The sequence below is a fragment of the Cucurbita pepo genome, chromosome LG01, assembly GCF_002806865.2.
Source record: "Cucurbita pepo subsp. pepo cultivar mu-cu-16 chromosome LG01, ASM280686v2, whole genome shotgun sequence".
Classification (NCBI taxonomy): Eukaryota; Viridiplantae; Streptophyta; class Magnoliopsida; order Cucurbitales; family Cucurbitaceae; genus Cucurbita; species Cucurbita pepo.
In genome coordinates, this window is record NC_036638.1 from 2,183,881 (window position 1) to 2,204,096 (window position 20,216).

The 20,216-nt window shown below is 34.2% G+C and overlaps 5 protein-coding genes across 6 annotated transcripts; all 5 read left to right on the forward strand.

Moving 5' to 3' along the window:
* Window positions 1–385: 385 nt before the first annotated feature.
* On the forward strand, window positions 386–4,576 carry LOC111806730 (uncharacterized protein At3g49720-like). The gene is made up of 7 exons (XM_023692201.1): window positions 386–489; window positions 1,072–1,227; window positions 1,458–1,494; window positions 2,082–2,123; window positions 2,925–3,302; window positions 3,466–3,518; window positions 4,089–4,576. The coding sequence occupies exons 2-7, from the start codon at window positions 1,087–1,089 to the stop codon at window positions 4,245–4,247; spliced, it is 810 nt and encodes a 269-aa protein (XP_023547969.1). The 5' UTR covers window positions 386–489; window positions 1,072–1,086; the 3' UTR covers window positions 4,248–4,576.
* A 1,403-nt stretch (window positions 4,577–5,979) lies between these two features.
* Window positions 5,980–9,807, forward strand: LOC111792679 (protein trichome birefringence-like 13). Its single transcript, XM_023674266.1, has 6 exons — window positions 5,980–6,454; window positions 6,964–7,141; window positions 7,879–8,019; window positions 8,372–8,492; window positions 9,155–9,289; window positions 9,416–9,807. The coding sequence occupies exons 1-6, from the start codon at window positions 6,034–6,036 to the stop codon at window positions 9,671–9,673; spliced, it is 1,254 nt and encodes a 417-aa protein (XP_023530034.1). The 5' UTR covers window positions 5,980–6,033; the 3' UTR covers window positions 9,674–9,807.
* Window positions 9,808–12,585: 2,778 nt separating this feature from the next.
* Window positions 12,586–13,086, forward strand: LOC111802522 (basic form of pathogenesis-related protein 1-like). The gene has a single exon (XM_023686930.1). The coding sequence runs from the start codon at window positions 12,586–12,588 to the stop codon at window positions 13,084–13,086; it is 501 nt and encodes a 166-aa protein (XP_023542698.1).
* Window positions 13,087–14,529: 1,443 nt separating this feature from the next.
* On the forward strand, window positions 14,530–15,033 carry LOC111802533 (basic form of pathogenesis-related protein 1-like). Its single transcript, XM_023686942.1, has one exon. It carries the CDS (start codon window positions 14,530–14,532, stop codon window positions 15,031–15,033), a length of 504 nt encoding a protein of 167 aa, XP_023542710.1.
* Window positions 15,034–16,597: 1,564 nt separating this feature from the next.
* Window positions 16,598–20,046, forward strand: LOC111799316 (uncharacterized protein DDB_G0290685-like). 2 transcript variants are annotated; one of them, XM_023682833.1, is made up of 2 exons: window positions 16,598–16,783; window positions 18,050–20,046. In XM_023682833.1, exon 2 carries the CDS (start codon window positions 18,092–18,094, stop codon window positions 19,811–19,813), a length of 1,722 nt encoding a protein of 573 aa, XP_023538601.1. In that variant the 5' UTR covers window positions 16,598–16,783; window positions 18,050–18,091; the 3' UTR covers window positions 19,814–20,046. The 2 variants fall into 2 exon arrangements, with proteins under 2 accessions (XP_023538601.1, XP_023538609.1); XM_023682841.1 differs by having other exon boundaries at window positions 18,054–20,046.
* Window positions 20,047–20,216: the final 170 nt, after the last annotated feature.

Sequence of the window (20,216 nt, forward strand, 5' to 3'; positions counted from 1 at the left end):
AAATAAAATTCAATGAAGATTTATTTTAAAAAATTTACCATTTAAATAATCTATATATATATATATTTTTGCTTATTCGAAATATATATGATACACTATTTTTAAATTTATTGTATATTTTTTTTCTATAATTCACGTATTAAATTGTTATATTTGTAAGTATTTAAATAAAAAATATATACTTAAATAAATCTAATCAACAATTTTATGATTTAAACCAAAGGTTTAGTTTAACTTAAGCGAATATATATATATATTTTTTTTTTGTGCTGAATTATTTTAAATTTTTATTTGCTATTTTTTTTCGGTACCAGCGCACGGAAGGGTAAGGTATAAAAGGAGCCCATTTATTTGACTAACCTCTACTCCTCTCTCTCAACAGCGCTCTGTTCCTTCGAGAGCCAAAAAGTTCAATCAGTCCTCCAAAGATTCGAAGCGTGTTCTAATCGGGAAGCGAGTCCCGAAGTTGTGCAGTTTTCTTCGCTTCAGGTAACACGCTATCCGCTTCCTCGTAATTCTGTAATTCTTTCGTTCCGATTGTTTACTGTTTCTTCTAGGATTTCATAAACTCGAATCACTGTTCTTTTGCTTCCAAATTATTCATTTGTGTGTTTAGAGTGATTGGTAGTGGATGTGTTCTGGTTATAATAGCGAACAGTGGATGCATTGTTGCGATTGTGCTCTATTTGCTCGAATTCAGTGTGATCGCTTTCGTATTTAATTATAGCAGATTTTGAATTTGGAATGTGGTTAAGTTTCTCGGCTACGACTCAATGTGATGAATTTCAGTATCCACTGTGCTGATTTTCTTTTGTTTTGAAGCTAATGACTCTAAAAATTTGTTGTTCCTTTGATTGTATCATCGTAAATTGATCTATACATCGCATTTAATTGGTGTGGTAGGATCAGTATATCACTCCAGCTTATTTGAATTGTGTGAAATAAATAGAGTAGAGGAGTAGGAGGTGCATATGATATATGAATCAGTGAAGAATATTGTTCTCATTAGCTTTGAAGTGATGATCCTACGGAAATTCAAGTTATTTTGATACTGGAAACTATTTCACACAGGGTTCTAACTCAGTCATGAGCGGCTTTGAAGTTTCTATGCCAATGACTATGATGTTAATGAGGCAAAATCGAGTAAATCGCTATGCTGCTCGTGGCGCTAATCAATACATAAATTCACTACTGTCAATTTTATCATTCCTATGTCTTCTGACGATGGTACTTCTTTTTACGATTATACCTCTTCCCTTCCCCTTTCTTTCAATGCAAACATAATGTTCCCATTTCAATTACTATAATTGAACATAATGTTCCCATTTCAATTACTGTAATTGAATCACGTTATCAAAACATATATTTATTGAATTGTGATTTCTTTTTTTGTTTAATTCTGGAAAATATCGAATTCATGTCGCAAATCTTACTTACATGTTTTCTGTAATTTTCAGGCAATCGTTTTTATAGGATATCTCCATCATGCATCAGGTTCGTATTTGTTACTAAACTCGGAGGGACAGTAGCTAAGTTAATTAAGTTGGCTGGATGCCTACACGATGAAGCAACATCGTTTTAGATTTCAAACTTTTAAATGTATATTTTTGTTTTTTATCTTTCAAAATATAGAAATTTTGCTCCTCATTGTTACATTCACAAAAATTGTTTATCAAATGAATTTAACTTGTTGACATAGACATGAATTGAAGTCACATAAGTTAGCCGAGGTAGCCATGGAGACAAATTAACAAGGGACAAAATAGTTCTCTTTTTTTAAAAAAGGTACTTGGGACCAAAATAGGGCAAGCCCGAAAGTATAGAGATAAGAGACTTTAGCAAAGACGAGAAGAAAAAAAAACAAATAAACAAGGCTTTTATCTTTTTTGTTTGATATCCAAATTCTTTTCTTCTCAAATTTGTTTTCCTTTTTGTTTGATATCCAAGTTCTTTTCTTCTCAATTTTTTTTTTTGTTTTGAACTTCTAATTTGAAATTGTCTTCACTGTTATATAATATTTTCTATTCTTAATCTGAATATGCGCATCTAATTTCTTCTTATTCTTTATCTTCACATGGTAGGTGGGCAGGGAAGTATCATAGATGTTGAGAATGACGTTGAAGGTATTCTGTCTTATCTTTACGAAGTCACTACAACGACTTTTAATAATTAGTACAATAACATTGCAGCATTGCTTCACTGAGAATATAATTCAGTTATCAATCAAGCTGGGTTAAAATTGACAAATTGGATTTTGACCGTCTTGAACCAGAATTCCTGTTCCATATTAGTGGTATAAATTTTGTAATTCGTCTGGAATTCCTCATAATTGATCAGTTTGTTAATGATGACTTTGTTTTAAGTTCTATATGGACAAGGAGCACTTTGCGTAGGTCATATCAGAATAAATAACATTGCCTTCGTTTCATATATCACTGAGATTTGGACTAACTCCTCTACTCCCAGTTGGTCTCTCAACAATCTATAGCTCGGCCCATGGTAGAAAAAGAATATTAGATTATCATTGTTTGTAGGTGATACAATTGCTTATTTGGTATTCCGTTATTTGTTTGAACATTTGGAACCTAGAGCTTGCTAAAGTTAGACAGCTGAATTTCTTCGTGGATTTGGAAATTAGACTAGGCCACTTGAGAATTACCATAAAGGTCCATGTACACCAATGTACTGCTAGTGTTCTCGATCATTCTCATTTATAAATTTCTTTTTATTAATTTAGAAAGAACTAAAAGTACACAAGAAAAGAACCTCATGAGTGGAAAACAATTTATAACTGAAGTTTTTGAAGGAAACGATTGAATATATTCATGTATCTGCCAGCGTATACAACACGTACAAAAACGATCACCCGTGTTCTTTGACAAGGAATCTCTCAGGTATTTAATATTGCTAGATCATAATGGCAGGTGATACATTTTGCACTTCGGAAGTTCAAACAACAATAACATTGCTAAAGGAAGTATATGACTATAACATGAACAAAGTGTTATATGTTGGCCCTGATACTGGTTCAGTGATGCCCGAATTGCTCGAAGACAAGGATGATTATGTAGATTGGGGTATGGATCCATATGACACCGAAGGTGCTGATTCGTGCTGCTGGGATCTCATTGAGAGAGAAATTGTCCATGTTTCTGATATGAAATTTCCGCTGCCTTATAGGGAGAAATCATTTTCTCATGTCATAGTTTCAGATACTTTGGAATATATGTCTTCAAGATACCTTAACAAAACAATTCCCGAGTTTATGAGGGTATCTAGAGATGGTATTGTCATATTTGCAGGTAAATCCTTCGTTGCAGTTTTGTTTTCTAGAGATTAAAAATGCTTGAACTCAGAGTCGGTTATGTCATTATTTCTAATGTTTTTTAGTTTCAAACTGCATGTCCTGGGTCTTCAATGTTATGCTGCTATACTTCTCATCGTCTCATTTTCTATCCTATGCAGGTCATCCAGATTTTCCAGTTTCGAAATTCAACAGATCCAGATACAACCGCCAGGTTAGAATTATGGAACTTTAAGTCTAATCCTCTTTGATTGTTGGACAGTTTAGTTTGAAACACTCAAGTTTTAAATGTCGAATGAACATACACTGCGACGGTGTGACGATTCGATGTCATTCTATCACTGATTTGTCACATTTTGTTCACTCACAATGCATGTTCTGAAATAAAATGTAATGGTCAAGAAACAGCAAACAAATTCTAGAAGATCTACTACGTAGTTAATGGTTTATGATTTGAATTTTCAACTCGGTTCATGTCATGGCAACATGCTTTTAGGAATAACGACTCTCCAATGATATGATATTATCTACTTCAAGCATAAGCTCTTGTGACTTTGCTTTGGGCTTCCCCAAAAAGCCTCGTACGAATGGAGATATATTCCTTACTTATAAACCCATCATCATTCCCTAAACTTGCCAACCTAGGATTACCTCCCAACAATCCTCAACATGTGTTTCATTCTCGATAATCAATACTCAAACTTCCTCTGAGTGTCACATGTTGTTGAATTTTACCTACTAATGCAATGATCATTTGGCTTCAATTTGTTTGTGAATTTTGCAGGCCAAACTCCGAAGTCCTTCTTGGTGGAAAATGTATTTAGCTCAAAGGAAGTTCGAAGAAGATGCTGCTGCTAAAGAGAGGCTTAACAATATGTTAAAAGACATCTCATTCGAACCAGCCTGCCAAATCTTTCTTCTCAAGTCAGAACCATTCCATTAAAACTATTGATTTTTTTTTCTTTTCTTTTTTGGTCCAATTCTTTAGCCAATTGAAACCATGCTTCAAATTCAATTATCATAGTCACTCATTCATTTTAGATTAGTAAATTTATTTCAAAGTCTTTTTAGGTTTAGTCTGACAAATATCAGACCTTTTGTTTGATATAAGTAATCAGTCGAAAGTGTTGGCATGAGTTTGCTCCATTGTTTTTGGGTTTTCTGTTCCGTTCATTTTTTCCCCTTTGTAAATATGAATTCTTACCAAATGGTATCCATATTTCAGTTTTTTCTAGTGGAAATATGGATGTGAATAAGAATCGTTTTCTTTTCTCTGTTTTTGCTTGTGGAATCTTTCGGTAATAGCAGGATTTTTAAGTTTTTGTATGAACATTATCATCACTTTTGCCACGATCAAAATGCTTTCATATACTTTGAAATGAATTGTTGCGGCGAAAGCATAAACAATATCAACAAAATATTACTTAAGATAGACTTAAACAATAAGAAAATTTTATTTTTCCTTCCGCTAGGTGTTGTTTGAAAATAATACTCCCAACAACATTCTCAAATGCTTATACAAATGCCATCTACCACTACCAAATAAAGAGAGAGTTATGGCCGTGTTCACTCTCTCAAATAAAATTCAAAAATATATTTATGTTAATTTTAGATGAAAACGGTTAATATCTGGTTAAGAAAAATAACTAACTTTCTTTCAAATATACTTTCAAAGATTCATCGATACTAATAATGTTAATTTTAGATGAAAACTGTTAATACTTTGTTAAGGAAAATAACTCACTTTCAATATATACTTTCAAAAGATTCATTAATACTTTCACGGTTTTTTAAAAAAGTTATAAAAAAACACATTTTTAAATTAAAAAAATGAGAAATAAAAAAGTTATAAAAAAACACATTTTTAAATTTAAAAAATGAGAAATATTCGTGAATTTTCAAAAGTAACATTAAAAAGTTTGGAGATAATCTATAGTATTTAGATATATTTGTGATTCAAAAATAGCATTAAAAAAAGTTTGGAGATAATCTATAGTATTTAGATATATTTGTGATTCAAAAATAGCATTAAAAAGTTTAGAGATAACCTATGAAGTGCAATATTAAAAAATTAGAGATAATCTATGAGGTACCGATAATCTACTTTTACACTTTCATCTGTATTTTTTAAACATGGTAATAGTGAGTATTTTTTATTTTATTTTTAAAATTTGGAGGCATTGATAAAAAAAAAAAAATAAAAAAAATTAAATTCAAAGTATTTTTGAAACCGTGTTAAAAATTTAAAAATATTTTTTAAATAAATTATTAATACTTTTAGTTTTTAGTTTTTAGGTTTTTTTTTTTTTTTTTTTTTTTTTTTTTTTTTTTTTTTTTTTTTTTTTNTACAAAAAGAAAATATTTTTATTAATTTAGTAAAAAATTATTTTAATTCCTAACTTTTTGTGCTGTGTGTTTAATAAATTAATGAGTTTTAAATTTTGTGCATTTTTTTACCAATGCATTTTTTTAAAACCTATTTATTAAATATAAATTTCAACATATTTCATCACTCAAAATTTTAAATTTTATATTAAGTAAATCTTTTAAAATTTAAAATTTAAAAAATTAAACAACGGAAGAGACAAGAGCTCTTAACTTGAAAAATTAAACTTAATTTTACTAAACAGCACCATAATTTTGAAGAAAAGTTTATTAAAAAGGAAAAAAGATAATATATATTAGCGAATGAGAATGAGCGTTTAGAGCTGGAATCTCCGGCTCCGGCCATGGCGGTGAGGGAGAACCACCATCGTCATTACCAAGCGAAGCAAGTTCCTCTTTTCCCCTTACTCTCTCTTATCTGCTTCCTTTCCATTCTTCTCGCTCTCTCAGCTTTCCGTAAAACCTCGGCCCCTCTACAACCGCATCAGAGCATCCAATTCAACAATGGCGATAGATCCGGGAGATCGAAGGCGGCTAGGGACGGCTCGTGCGATTATTCCGATGGAAGTTGGTATTACGATCCGAATTTGAGAACCTCCAGGTACGACCACACCTGCAAAGAGATTTTCAAAGGCTGGAACTGCTATGCGGCGAACAAGTCCAATGCTCTCCAAATCATCAATTGGCATTGGAAGCCGAAGCAATGTGATCTTCCGCATTTTGATCCGGTTTCCTTCCTTGAGAAGTTCAAAAATACTAACATCGGTACTCGCTTGGTCTCCCTTTCATCCTTGCTGCAATTTTTTTCCGCGTCCTGCTGTGTGTTTGTGCTTAACTGTTGAGTACTTCTGGGGGTACAAAAAGAAGTTTGTACTTCATTGGTTAAGCGTTATCAAGTTCCTGAGCGTTGCTGAGTTATAATTTCCGTACTCTCTTTCCATTCAGTAAAATAGACAGACATTTCTTTTCATAATTTCAGTTCACAGTTAACATGAAATTGGTCTCTGATGCGAGTGGAGAAAGTAGAATATATCAGGTGAAGCTGACGGGTTATGACACATTTATACATATTTTTAGTACTTCCATTGGCGAGCTTGAAAATTAGGCAGAAATTCAAATGCAGAACCTTCTATTCTTAGTTTATGACCATGTTAATTGATTATGTATTATTTGATCTCTATCCATATTCTTGACATATTGCATGCTTATATATTTGATCAGTCTATGTCTATTATAATGCTGGATATGGACTTTATGAATGTTTTGCAGTGCAGGATTTGTTGGCGACTCCTTAAATAGGAACATGTTTGTTTCACTTTTTTGTTCTCTGAAACGTGTGCCGGGTGAAGTGAAAAAGTGGCGTCCTGCTGGTGCTGATCGAGGTTTTTCATTTCTGAAGTACAATCTTACTATTACATATCATAGAACAAATATTCTGGCGCGATATGCTTCGTAAGTAATGTGTTATGATGACTAGTTTGATTTATCATTAACCATCAATTCTTATATCCATCGAACTCTTCTATTTCTTCATGATCTTTCACTCCGTTAGAAATTTGGATATTGTCTGATCTGTCGAATTTACACCAAATGTTTTGTCTATCCCTTTTCTACTATTCTTGGATTAGGCATCTCATTTGTTCATCAAAAGAGTAGAACAATTGGAGAGATGAAAAGGGCTGAGAGTAGCTGAAGGGGGTCTTAGGATTGCTCATGAACAAAATGTTCTTGTGGATAGAACTTTGGAATTTACTGTTATCCTGTGAGCATATCATTAAAATCTTCACTTCTCTAGTAGGAAACGGTTTTTTTAGGTTCCTTATAGGGAGTATACACAGTTAGGTAAGTCGGGATTACCTTTTTCTCCAATGCTCTGTCGCCCATGAGAATCGCACAATTGAGTTCCATCCGAAGTGGGAGCTTCCCCTCGTTCTTTAGTACTTCTCATTACTTTTAAGGGGGTCGACTCAAGATTTTGGCGCCAAACATTCTTGAGGACTTACTGGACTCGTGAATTTTTTTTAATGAAAAACGTTGCAACTCAATCAACTGTGTTCCAAAGGTGTTTGCATTATAATATCCTAGGTTCTCACTTCTCACGTTTGCATTATAATTTCCTCTTTCATCTTTTTGTAGTGCTGTAGCAGTTGACAACTAACATTATTTGTTCCTACTTCTGTTTGAGTCAGGTGGTCACCTAATGTTGATGGTGGAGAATTGGAATCTCTTGGATATAAAGAAGGTTACAGAGTTGATGTTGACATTCCAGAAAGTTCATGGATAGAGGCTCCAAACTTCCATGATATTTTAGTTTTCAACACAGGACACTGGTACTTAAAATTGTTTTTCCAATTCAACTCAGCTTTTATGGTATGCATAATTGATAAATATGTATGAGAACCACATCATGATAGGATTATATTCTGCTAACCTCAAGAACTTTGAAATAATTTCTACATGCTATTTTGATGTTTGTATCATGTGGATCGTAATCACGTGGATCGTAGGAAATTTCGACTGTAGATTAGAATGCTGTTGATATCTTATATTCGTCCAACTATATGATCACATTCTTTGATTGTTTTTGACAAAATATTCCCTTTCAAATCCCTCGATAATCAAGTTTGCATGTATTTGATTTTTTAGATAGATAATTTGGACTTGTTCATTTCTTTCAACTAGGTGGTGGGCACCTTCAAAATTTGACCCTGTAAAATCACCAATGCTTTTCTTCGAAAAGGGTCAGCCTATCATCCCTCCAGTACCTCCTGATGTTGGCTTGGACAAGGTTCTGCAACATATGGTACACAATTCTTTATTTCCTCTCTTGGATGTCAGTTTGATCTATTAACTATTCTAGACCGTGTGAGCTAAATTTCTAACTTGTTTTCAGATAATTTTTCAAACTAGAAACTTTTCAGCGGACTCAATCATGTTCAATTAGGTGCAAATATTTCCATTTATAAACTATAGATCAACTCGAGTCATTCTTAAGTTCTTAAATTTTCAGTTTAAATAGACGTTTAACTTAAATTCATAATATTTTGAGTTCACTGAAGTCTGCATTCAAGTCTTGATGGCCACCTCTATTTGATATTTTATCAAATATTATAAGAACTTCGAACACTAAAATATTGTGTTGTGAGATGCGCATATAACTGCCCAAAGGTGTGCAATCATGAGTTTGATCATGGACGAGTAATGGCCTAAATCCACGGCTAGCAAATACTGTTCTCTTTGAGCTTTCTTTTTCAGACTTCTCCTCAAGGTTTTTTAAACGTGTCTGCTAGGGAGAGGTTTCTATTCTCTTCTAAAGAATGTTTTGTTATCTCCTAACCGATGTAGGATTTCACACCTAGCGTCGAAATGTATATAGGAACTGACCTTGTACTAAATATGGGAAAGAATTGTGCTGGATCTCATTTTTGCTTTATCATTTTGTGAATGATCTCTTATTCATTGTAGATACCATACGTTGAGAAAAGAATGCCACCCGGTGCAATCAAATTCTTCCGCACGCAATCACCTAGACATTTTGAAGGAGGTGACTGGTACCAAGGTGGTTCTTGCCAGCGGCAGCAGCCTCTATCTCCACAGCAGGTGATCAACTCACATTTTATTCCATATTCTAACGAAAGCTCTGCTAGACATAGATTATTATTCTGTGCGTCTTCCATGATTTCTCCTAAATGAAACAAACCGTCTCAAAGGGTAGTCGTCTTTCAGGCTGAGGATCTGTTCTCGCTGAGCAATAACAGAACCAATGTCGAGGTTCGTCTCGTAAATGAGCACCTCCTCAAGGCCCTTAATGGAACCAGTTTCCATATTTTGAACATAACTCCCATGAGTGAGTTGAGAGCTGATGCACATCCTGCCTCAGCTGGTGGAAAGAAGCACGACGACTGTATGCATTGGTGCTTGCCGGGACTCACCGATACATGGAACGACTTGTTCATACAGCATCTATACAACATTAGAAGTTAGTATAATTTATCCTTAACACCCTGAAATTGCATTGCTTTTTTACCTGTTAAAAGTGCTCTTGGATCATATTTATTGGTAGAATTGAAGAGAAGGATTAATATTCTCAACTTGGTTATCAGGTTTGAAATTTTCAAGGATGCTTCCCAATCTAGTTAGTTCTTTACAATGGGAAGAATATTGAATTTATGGAAGTTTATGTTTAATTTGGAGATGTAACGACCCAAATCCACCGCTAGCAAATATTGTCTTCTTTGGGCTTTCCCTTTCGGGCTTCCCCTCAAGGCTTTAAAACGCGGGAAGGTTTCTACATCTTTATAAATGGTGGTTTGTTCTCCTCCCAAACCAATGTGGGACTTCACAATCCACCCCCCTTCGGGGCCCAGCGTCCTCGCTGGCCCTCTTTCCTTCCTCCAATCGATGTGGGACCGCCCCCAAATCCACCCCCTTTGGGGTCCAGCGTCCTTACTGGCACATCGCCTCATGTCTACCCACTTTGGGAAACAGCTAGAAGGCTGGCACATTGGTTGGGGAGGAGAACAAATCACCATTTATAAAGGTGTGGAAACCTTCCTCTAGCAGACACGTTTTAAAGTCTTGAGGGAAAATCCTAAAGGAAAAGCCCAAATAGGACAATATCTACTAACACAATAGTTGCTAGCAGTGGGCCTGGGTTGTTATTGGAGACAAAATATATAATTCTAAACAAAGAGGACAATATCGGCTAGAAGTGGGTCTATGGTTACCGGAGACAAAATATATAATTCAGTTTAGAAGTAAAAAAAATAAAAAAATAAAAATTTACAAAAATATTTGTGACATCATATTGTTACAAAAATTAATCTGTGTTGGGTAGTCTTAATGCCTAACAATTTTTTCGTAAATGCTCATTATTTGACTAATTTATCATTTTTTTACTTTCTTTTTCTATTTTATATCTTTATTTATCTTAATTATCTTTAGTATCTCACCATTATGTAATATAATTGTTAACATAATAAATACATATGACAACCATGTTTTTAAGTATGCATTTATTGTCAAATTAATTTTTTTTATCATTTTTATTTAATTTTTACATTTAAATTCATAGAAGCTCGATACATTTTCTATTTTTACATTAAGTTATTAAACTTTGGATATTGTATCTAATATATCTCTATTTTTTCTTAAAAATAAATTATTTATTTAACGTAGAATTATAACTTGTTTAATGAGACCCTTAATTAACTTTTATTTATTTATTTATTTTTGTCTAGGATCCATAAATTTAAAAAATGTAAAATATGTCGAGAAAATAAAAGTTTAAGAACCAGATAGATATACATATAAAAGTTCAGGACTTATTTGGACAGTTTTAAAAGGTTAGGGGTATCTGTCTTTATATGTATAAATATATATCCAAATTACATATATTATATGTGTTAAGGAGGTTTCTGGTTCAAAGCGAGTGGTGGAACCATAGTTCCATCAACATAACCCAGCATACTCTCAAGGAGAGGAGAAGTTGACTTTTCGTCAACTTCCAAAGAAGATAATTGGAGGAAGAAAGTTTGATGGTGATCATATGGAGTACAGTGTTGAAAGGAAGAAGATGATAAGAGGATTCGGAAGCCATAGAGAAGAAATGATCAATATTGTTAAACCGAAAGGGCTCTAATAGTATTAAAATGCTTGCTAAAACCACTGTACCTCATGGTAAAAGTTCTCTATTTATATTTACAGACTAGAGTAGTATGGTAAATTACAAATAATATGGAAATAACAATAAAGGAAAGAATAATAAATAAATATAATATATTTGCTTTTAAAAGAGAGCAAAAAGAGCAAACATGGTAAACCGTAATATAAGGTAAATATCTAGATATTTATCTTATAATAAACGGTCAAACTATCCTTAACCATATGCATATTAAAAATAATGAAAATCCATGAATTATATAAGAAAATGACATTAATTTGATATTCATGAATGATCCATACACAAAATTCTATCTCCAAGACAGGGTTTGTGTGCATACCATAAATACAATAAAGAAACCATTAAATAATTTCTTTTAAAAAAAAAATTCTAGAAAATTTAATCCCTTTTAAATTACTTACCAAAATCCAACCATTTGATAAACAATCATCAATTTTTTTTTTTGTCAAAAAAAACAAAAAACAAAAAACCATGTTTTGAAATTTAATTGAGAGCAGAGAAGTTCAAATTCTTTTTTTTTTTTTTTTTTTTTTTNTGAAAATCAAAATATAGAATTAATCCTCCAATTTTTAAAAATGGAAACTTTATTTTATTTGGGAAATTGTATTGCAATATATGTTGGATTTGGATTGGTTATAAAATGGTTTTTATAAATAATTTTTATTTTAACTAATTGTTCTAAAATTATTTTTTTTTATAAAAATAATGGTAAAATCAATCTAACTCAATAGTAATTAAAATATTAAAATAAAACCTTTTCGTAGAATTTTTGGGTTAAATTAATTCATTTCATCTAAAAAATATTAATATTATTTATTTATTTTCAACCTTTTAATTAAGTAAATTAATTTCAATATATATTTTAAAAAGTGGAAAAATAAATAAAAAAATTATGAAATTAAATAAAATAATAAATATATACAGACATAAATGGTATGTAAAAATGTATATTTTAAAATTAACCATAATCTAAGTAAAATTCATAAATTAGCTAAATCTAGAAAATTTTCATTTATTTAAACCTAATTCAAACAAAAATCTAGTCTGTAATTAAACATGAAAAGCCAGAATGAATTTATTCTCATTGAATTTCCAAGCATGGCATAATTAGTTCATAATTCATCGTTTTCCCGTCACATTCCATATTAAGTTTTCCATCTCTATATAAATTCTTCCCTTATTCTCAATCTTCATCTCATCTCTCATCGGAATTATGTGGACTCAAACCCCTCCGATCATGGCCGCTTTCATTGCCACTTTCATGTTTGTCCTCGCCCTAACCAACGCTCAAAACGCCCCCCGTGACTACCTCGCACTTCACAACCGCGTTCGAGCTCAGGTCGGCGTCGGCCCCATGCAATGGAGCAACACCGTGGCCGCGTACGCTCAAACCTATGCGGAAAAAAGAAAGGGTGACTGTGCCATGATTCACTCAACCGGACCGTATGGTGAAAACATAGCTGCGGGGTACTACCCTGAGTTCACTGGGGTGGATGCAGTGAAGTTGTGGGCAAAAGAGAAGCCGTTGTATGATTATGCATCGAATAAATGCGTGGGTGGTGAATGTGGGCACTACACTCAGATGGTGTGGCGAAGCTCGGTGCGACTTGGATGTGCTAGAGTGCCCTGTAAGGGTAATTCTCAGTTTGTTGTTTGCAATTATGATCCTCCTGGCAACTATATTGGAGACAAGCCTTATGGTTCTTCTGTCTGAAGAGATTTGATTTTAAAATTTTTATGAATTGTAATAGAGTTTGGGAGAGAATCATGAATTTATTAATGGAAATGAAGTTTGTGCACCGATTATCTCGTGAAAATCTCCCTCCAAAACTGCAAAAATTAATGGAAAATCATTGAATTTTAGAAATCACGAATCTTCAATTCACATTAAAATGTTAATGGAGAATTACGAGTGTTACGAATCACGAATCTCCACACGGACATTTAACTCGGCTGCAACCCACCGACGTTTATCGGCTCTGAATATAGAGACCAACGGGGCCGGAGTGACTAGAGGACACCCGACCCTCAAAAGGGGACCATTTTTTTTCTTACTCGGTCTATTGGCCACTGCATTCGTCTTTTTCTCCTCTTCGTGGGCAAGAAAACAACAACAATAATAATTAATAAATGGTAAAATCAAAGAAATGCCTGTTTTTGGAATTACTAAAATGCCCTTTGATGAATTACTAAAATGCCCTTTGTTGAAATACTTCAGCAGAATCTTTTTTCGCATATATATATATATATAATATTTTTTAATAGATAATTTTATTTTTTAATTTCTATTAAAAAATATAAAACATCTCAATAAATCTAATAATATTTCATAAATAATAATATAATATAATATGCTACCAATTTTGCTAATTCTATAGGGTTTTCTGCATTATTTTCTTGATATGAAATTAATCCTTTAATTTTTAAAAATGAAAATTTTATTTTATTTGGAAAATTGAATTGAGTTGAAATTTACCATATATGTTTGGAATTTATTTTAACTAATTGTTCTAAGAAATTAAAATATAATATTAATCGAGAGGTAGGAAGTTCATCCATGAATATATGTTTTAAGTTACCGTTATTTTTTAAAAAGAAAAAGAATACAAAAATCCATAACTGAGTTAGTAGTAAATATTTTTAATCTAAAAAATTCTTGTTATATAATAAATTTAATCTAACTCAATCATAATTTTTTTTTTTTGTTAAATTAATTCATTTCATTTACGCAAAATTTTAATTAAAATATTAACCTTATTTATTTATTTTCGAACATTAAATAAAGCCATACCATATCAATATATATTTTAGAAAGTTATTGAAGAATAAATAAAAGAAATTATGAAATTAAATAAAACAATAAATATATACGCGTAAATGCATAAATGGCAAGTAAAAATGTATCTTTTTAAGATTAACTATAATCTGGGTGGATTAAGTTACATTAATCCTAAAACATTCCTAAACTAACTAAATCTAGAAATTTTTTTATTTATTTGAACCTAATCCAAACAAACATCTAGCCTGAGAAAGCCACAATAAATTCATTCTAGTTGAATTTCCAAGCATGACATAATTAGTTCATAATTCATCAGTTTCCATCTCTATATAAATCCTTCCCTTATTCTCAATCTTCATCTCATCTCTCATCGGAATTATGTGGACTCAAACCCCTAAGATCATGGCCGCTTTCATTGCCACTTTCATGTTCGTCCTCGCCTTAACCAACGCTCAAAACGCCCCCCGTGACTACCTCGCACTTCACAATCGCGTTCGAGCTCAGGTCGGCGTCGGCCCCATGCAATGGAGCAACACCGTGGCTGCGTACGCTCAAACCTATGCAGAAAAAAGAAAGGGTGATTGTGCCATGATTCACTCAACCGGGCTGTATGGGGAAAACATAGCCGCTGGGTTCTACCCTGAGTTCACTGGGGTGGATGCAGTGAAGCTATGGGCGAATGAGAAGCCGTTGTATGATTATGCATCGAATAAATGCGTGGGTGGTGAATGTGGGCACTACACTCAGATGGTGTGGCGAAGCTCGGTGCGGCTTGGATGTGCTAGAGTGCCCTGTAAGGGTAATTCTCAGTTTGTTGTTTGCAATTATGATCCTCCTGGCAACTATATTGGGGAAAAGCCTTATGATTCTTTGGTAGTATGAAGAGATTTGGTTTTAAAAATATTATGAATTGTAATAAAGTTTATGAAAAATCATGAATTTATGAATTGAAATAAAGCTATGATCACAATAATATTGTATTGTCTTGTTGAGCCTAAACTCTTGTGACTTTGTTTTGACCTCCTTATTTATAAGCTGATCATCATAGAGTCAGAGCCACCTCTGAAGCCATTATATTACTTATGATCACAGACCCTCCCCTTGAAGAAAATACACCATAAAGCCTCACCTCAAGCCTATGGATTTCTAAAACAAACTTCTTTTAAGACACTTCTTTCTTTTGGAGCCCTGGAATAAGATATACCATTTGTTCGACACTTTTGACTACGACTTTGAGGCTTAAATTTATGGTCTGATACCATGTTAAGAATCATGAATCTCTGTATTGTTATATGATATTTGTCCACTTTAAACCTAATCTCATGGATTTGCTTCGAGCTCTCAGAAGAAGTCAAATTAATGGAGATGTATTTTTAGTTAAAATCTATGATCATTTCGAACAATCTTCAACATTGAGAACATCAGCCACTGGCCAATTGCGGTTCCAAGTCACCCCGAAGAAATGCCCACGAGCGGAGATGCGAAAAACCAGTCGACCCACCGACGGCGATTAACTCTGCTGCAATTTAAGACCCACACCGGAGACGAAGGCCCGCTGCCGCAACCTACCGGCGTTTACCGGCTCTGAATATCGAGACCAATGGAGGCGGAGCAAGTGGAGGACACCCGACGCTCAAAAGGCGACCATTTTTTTTTTCTTACTCTGTTTATCGGCCACTGCATTCGTCTTTTTCTCGGCTTCGTGGGCAAAGAAACAACAACAATAATAATTGATAAATAATCAAAATCGTAAAATCAAAAAATGCCTCTTTTGTTGAATTACTGAAATACCCTTTTATTGAAATACTGAAATGCCCCTCATTTCATAATTAAAAGATCAATTTCTTTCTGTGGACAATTTTCTAGAACCGTGTTCTCAAGTAGAATCCCTTTTTGCACATATATATAAAATCATTTTTTTATTTTTTTTATTTCTATTAAAAAATCTAAAACATCTCAATAAATTTAATAATATTTCATAAATAATAATATAATATAATATTCTATTTAAAAATTATGTCTAATAAATCTTTAAATTTTAAAAATTATCTTATAAGCATGTATATTTCAATTTTTATTTCACCCTTATTTTAAAATAACAAATTTTTCGACTAGAACAGAGTGTTTAATGGATAAAGTCAGACCAGACAGTGGTTGAGCCGAGTGAGTCAATTGGCTTAGCAACCACCAAGTGAGTCAATCGGCTTAACCACCACAAGTGAGTCAATCGGCTAAGTTTATACTTATAATTTTGGTATACTCGAGACTAATATTACATTTTTTTGGCTGATGGGGGTAATGGGTCACAGTTGGTTAACGTTTCAGGGTCGGGCAATCCCATCCCATCCTCACAAAATTATCTTTTTTTTCTTTAATTATTTTTTTTCTAAGAGAGAAAAAAAAAAAAAAAAAAAAAAAANGAGGGGTTTTTTCCCTTTTAATTTTTGGTACAGCGACTACTTGTTCCTTCTTGGTATTGGATCCGATCTCCCTCCCACTACGCCAACTTTTATACTCTCTCTCCACCTCCCGCCATGGTTGAAACCTTGAACATCCTCTGATTGCCGCAACAACCATCTCGCTTTCCTTCTTTCTTGTCATTGTCGCCCGCTTCTGCTTCATCTTCTTGCAGGTACTTTTGCTTTCAGTCCCTTTACTCTACATTTCAACTTTCCTACTGAACTGTTCTAGTCTCCGAGTTTTCAATCTGGTTCGAGAGCTTTGAGTGGGCGATTCTTCTTGGAACTCATTTCTTTACAGATTTTCCTTCTATTTCCCTAATTTTGTGACCGAAGGAACAATTTGTGGGGCTCATTTTGGCGTATTGTTTATCTGATCGGTGTTAGGGTTTATGTGGGACTTATCGCGGTTGTTTAATTGTAGGATAGGCTTGCAAGAATTGGTTTGATGGGGGTTTTGTGTAGGCCTTTATTTTTGGTTTAGTGTCGGTATCCATTCTTGCAAATCTGCCGTTTGGTTTTCCAAATTTGGGAGTTCCATGTGCTGTGGATCTGAATTTTCTGGTTTTGATTGTAACTTAATTTTTCTTTAGAAATTGCATCTTCTTATTGTTAGTATTCCATGTAAGGATAGGCTCGAAGCTGTAAATTAGGCATGTTGTAAACTGGTTGTTTTGCAGCCTGACTGCGTTGACTTAGCCATTTAGAATTTAGAAAGCTTGAAGGCTACCTTCATATATGCTATCATGTGATTCTCTGTTCTTCTTTTGGATTATTGAGAAGTCAAAAATTTAAAATGAGGCAGAAGTTGATGGGTGTCTCGTTTCGAAGGAGCGTAAGAACAATGCAAGAGACGATTCTTTTGGAAGAGAAAAGATTTTGGTATTAGTACAGAACCTGAGTTATTGTATTTTACCTATGATCCATCTCTGAAGTCAGTGAATCTTGCTGAGGGATTTTGTGGTGTGTCGGTTTGGACTACTATGCTTGTCCGTTTATCCCGAAGGGCTCCTAGAAATGAATTGAGTCAATGAAGTCTCGTTTCGTTCATTTTAGGATAAGAAACAATTTTATTGATGATGTGAAATTACAAAAAATGTGTTATGGCCCATCCATCTACAAGTGTTCTTGCCTTGAGATATTTGATCAATAGGGTAATCCAAATCTTACTTTCCTTGACATATTTTATTGATTCTTTATCATTTAGTGTCGGAGAGTTACATAAAACCTCTCCAATTCGATAAGAGAGAATTATAGTTAACTGCTCTTCTTGGATATCTTCTGCCATGTTCTGAAAATTTCGATGTAATAGTCTAAGTGCTGTTAGAAATATGTAATGTGATATTGGGTATTGTGATTCTTTAATTGTTGAAAGTTTATGGTGTAGTTTTGTTGAAAGAAAAATGTTTCTGGACTGCTGACATTTGATTATTTAATAGGAAGAAGTAAAAATATAAGGGTTTTGGCTAAGGAAATTCACCATGTTGAAGAAATCGTCAAGTCGGAGCAACAGGTCGAAAGGCATCAAGGTGAAGCATATTCTGCAGATTGTTCTGTTGGTTGGTGTTTGCTTTTGGTTAATTTATCAGGTAAAACGCTCCCATGACAAGAAGAAAGAATTTGACCAGAAGGATAATGAAGTGATAAAAACTCAGGATGGTGTTGATGTTTTGAAACTCGGAAGGAAAGACCTTCACCCCCATGTTGAGGAAGTTCATCCCGGTGAGAAGCAGGAGGAAGACGAGGAAGAAGAGGTGGGAGGTGAGGAAGAAGACTCGAAGCATGAGGAGGGAGAAGAGGGTCATGAAGAACTGAAAAACGAGGCAGTCAATGAAAAGGATGAAGGAAGCAAGCATGAAGAGGAGACCGATGACGACGGGAGAGGAGGAGGCGATGATGACATAGATGAGAATGATCAAGAGAAGGCAGATAATGAAACCGATCATGAAAGTGAGAATGTCGACGACGAGAGATTGAATGAAGACAGCGATGAGGAGGCGGGAGGAAATGAAGAGAGGGATAAGGAGGAGCAAAAAGAAAACGAGAATTCTTCCGATGAGCAGGAGAATGACGGTGGCGACCAACGCAATCACGAGGCACGTGAGGAAAACTACAAGGGAGATGATGCTTCTAGTGCAGTCGCCCATGATGATGACCACTCTACCACCTCACAGACAGAGGAAGTGAATTTGGAGAATTCAAATGAAAACTTGGAGCTGCGAAACAAAGAACAGGAAGGTGAATCTATCGACACCGAGGAATTTAAACGGATTCACAACAGTTCACAGTTAACTGAGGAAGTTGATAAAATGGCTGACAATGGAACTTCAACCAACGAGAACCCGAGTAATGTGAAGTTGAACGAAAACACGTACCTACCTACTGATGGTTCAGTTCAAAACTCAACCCTGACTACTCAATCCATTGATCAACCCGAACTTAGCGATAATTCGTCCTCTGCAACAACTGAGACAAATAAGGTAGAGAATGCTGATTCTTCCCAGCAGAATGGATTGGAAATTGGTTTGAATCATGCTCAAAACGAAACCATAGAGAATTTGACTGCTCAGAATGAAACATCTCTTCACTCGTCGATGCCTACAAATTTGAACGACACGGTTTTGGAGAACAACCAGTCTGAATCTCAGTCTAACACTACCAGTATAGATGAAAATTCAAATGGGGTTGAAGGCAAGACCTTGAATATCACTAGTGAGGCAGGTCTTACTGTTACAGATGACAAAACGACCAAACCAGAGAAAGACGACAAAGCGACTGAACCGGAGAATGTTTTGCCCACCATGAAAACCCAGGAGAACAATGAAACTACTCAGAATGAGAAGCCGGAAGATACTGTCGAGAACAGTGAAACTACTCGGAATGAGAAGCCGGAAGATACTGGCGAGAACAGTGAAACTACTCGGAATGAGACGCTGGAAGATACTGGCAAGAACAGTGAAACTACTCAGAATGAGAAGCCGGAAATTACTGGCGAGAACAGTGAAACTACTCCGAATGAGAAGCTGGAAGACGATGGCGAATCCAATGGCGATAGCTCTGATCCAGCAAATCATACCGAAGACCCAGTTCATGAAGATCCAATCGATTCGAACGACTCCCATGTAACCGAACGTGTTGATCTGGATACATTACCGGATATTAGAACCGGGGTTGACCACGGTGACGAGGCTGCAGCAGAATGAGGAGGGAGGGTTTCAAGGAAGTGCTTTTGAGTTTTCTGATTATGCTGAGTGTTTGTTTTGTGAATTGAAAATTTGATGATCTCTATACTCAGAGGATCGGCTATAGGAGGAGGAAGTTAGTTAACTTTGTATAATCAATTTCAATCCCTTCTTTGTTGACTGCTTGGTTCTATGGATGTGATATCTGAACAAATTATATATAGTTTTGGAGCAGTTGCTTATTCAATTCTTGATGCCCATGATTTTGCTTATTAGGGTTTTCACTTATTATCCATCAACTTTATCTTTATTTATTTTACACAAAATAAATAAAAATATTGTAATTATAACACTTTAACATATTAAAAACAAAATTAAATTAGGATTCTTAATCCTCCATTGGATACTTCTCATGGGTTTGCTC

Coding starts and splice junctions, on each gene's coding strand:
- LOC111802522 (XM_023686930.1), top strand. CDS start 12,586: ATGTGGACTCAAACCCCTCCGATCATGGCCGCTTTCATTGCCACTTTC.
- LOC111799316 (XM_023682833.1), top strand. CDS start 18,092: ATGTTGAAGAAATCGTCAAGTCGGAGCAACAGGTCGAAAGGCATCAAG.
- LOC111792679 (XM_023674266.1), top strand. CDS start 6,034: ATGGCGGTGAGGGAGAACCACCATCGTCATTACCAAGCGAAGCAAGTT. Junction 6,455..6,963: donor GTTCAAAAATACTAACATCG/GTACTCGCTTGG, acceptor TTTGCAGTGCAG/GATTTGTTGGCGACTCCTTA. Junction 9,290..9,415: donor AGCCTCTATCTCCACAGCAG/GTGATCAACTCA, acceptor GTCGTCTTTCAG/GCTGAGGATCTGTTCTCGCT.
- LOC111802533 (XM_023686942.1), top strand. CDS start 14,530: ATGTGGACTCAAACCCCTAAGATCATGGCCGCTTTCATTGCCACTTTC.
- LOC111806730 (XM_023692201.1), top strand. CDS start 1,087: ATGAGCGGCTTTGAAGTTTCTATGCCAATGACTATGATGTTAATGAGG. Junction 2,124..2,924: donor TGTTGAGAATGACGTTGAAG/GTATTCTGTCTT, acceptor TCATAATGGCAG/GTGATACATTTTGCACTTCG. Junction 3,303..3,465: donor TGGTATTGTCATATTTGCAG/GTAAATCCTTCG, acceptor TATCCTATGCAG/GTCATCCAGATTTTCCAGTT.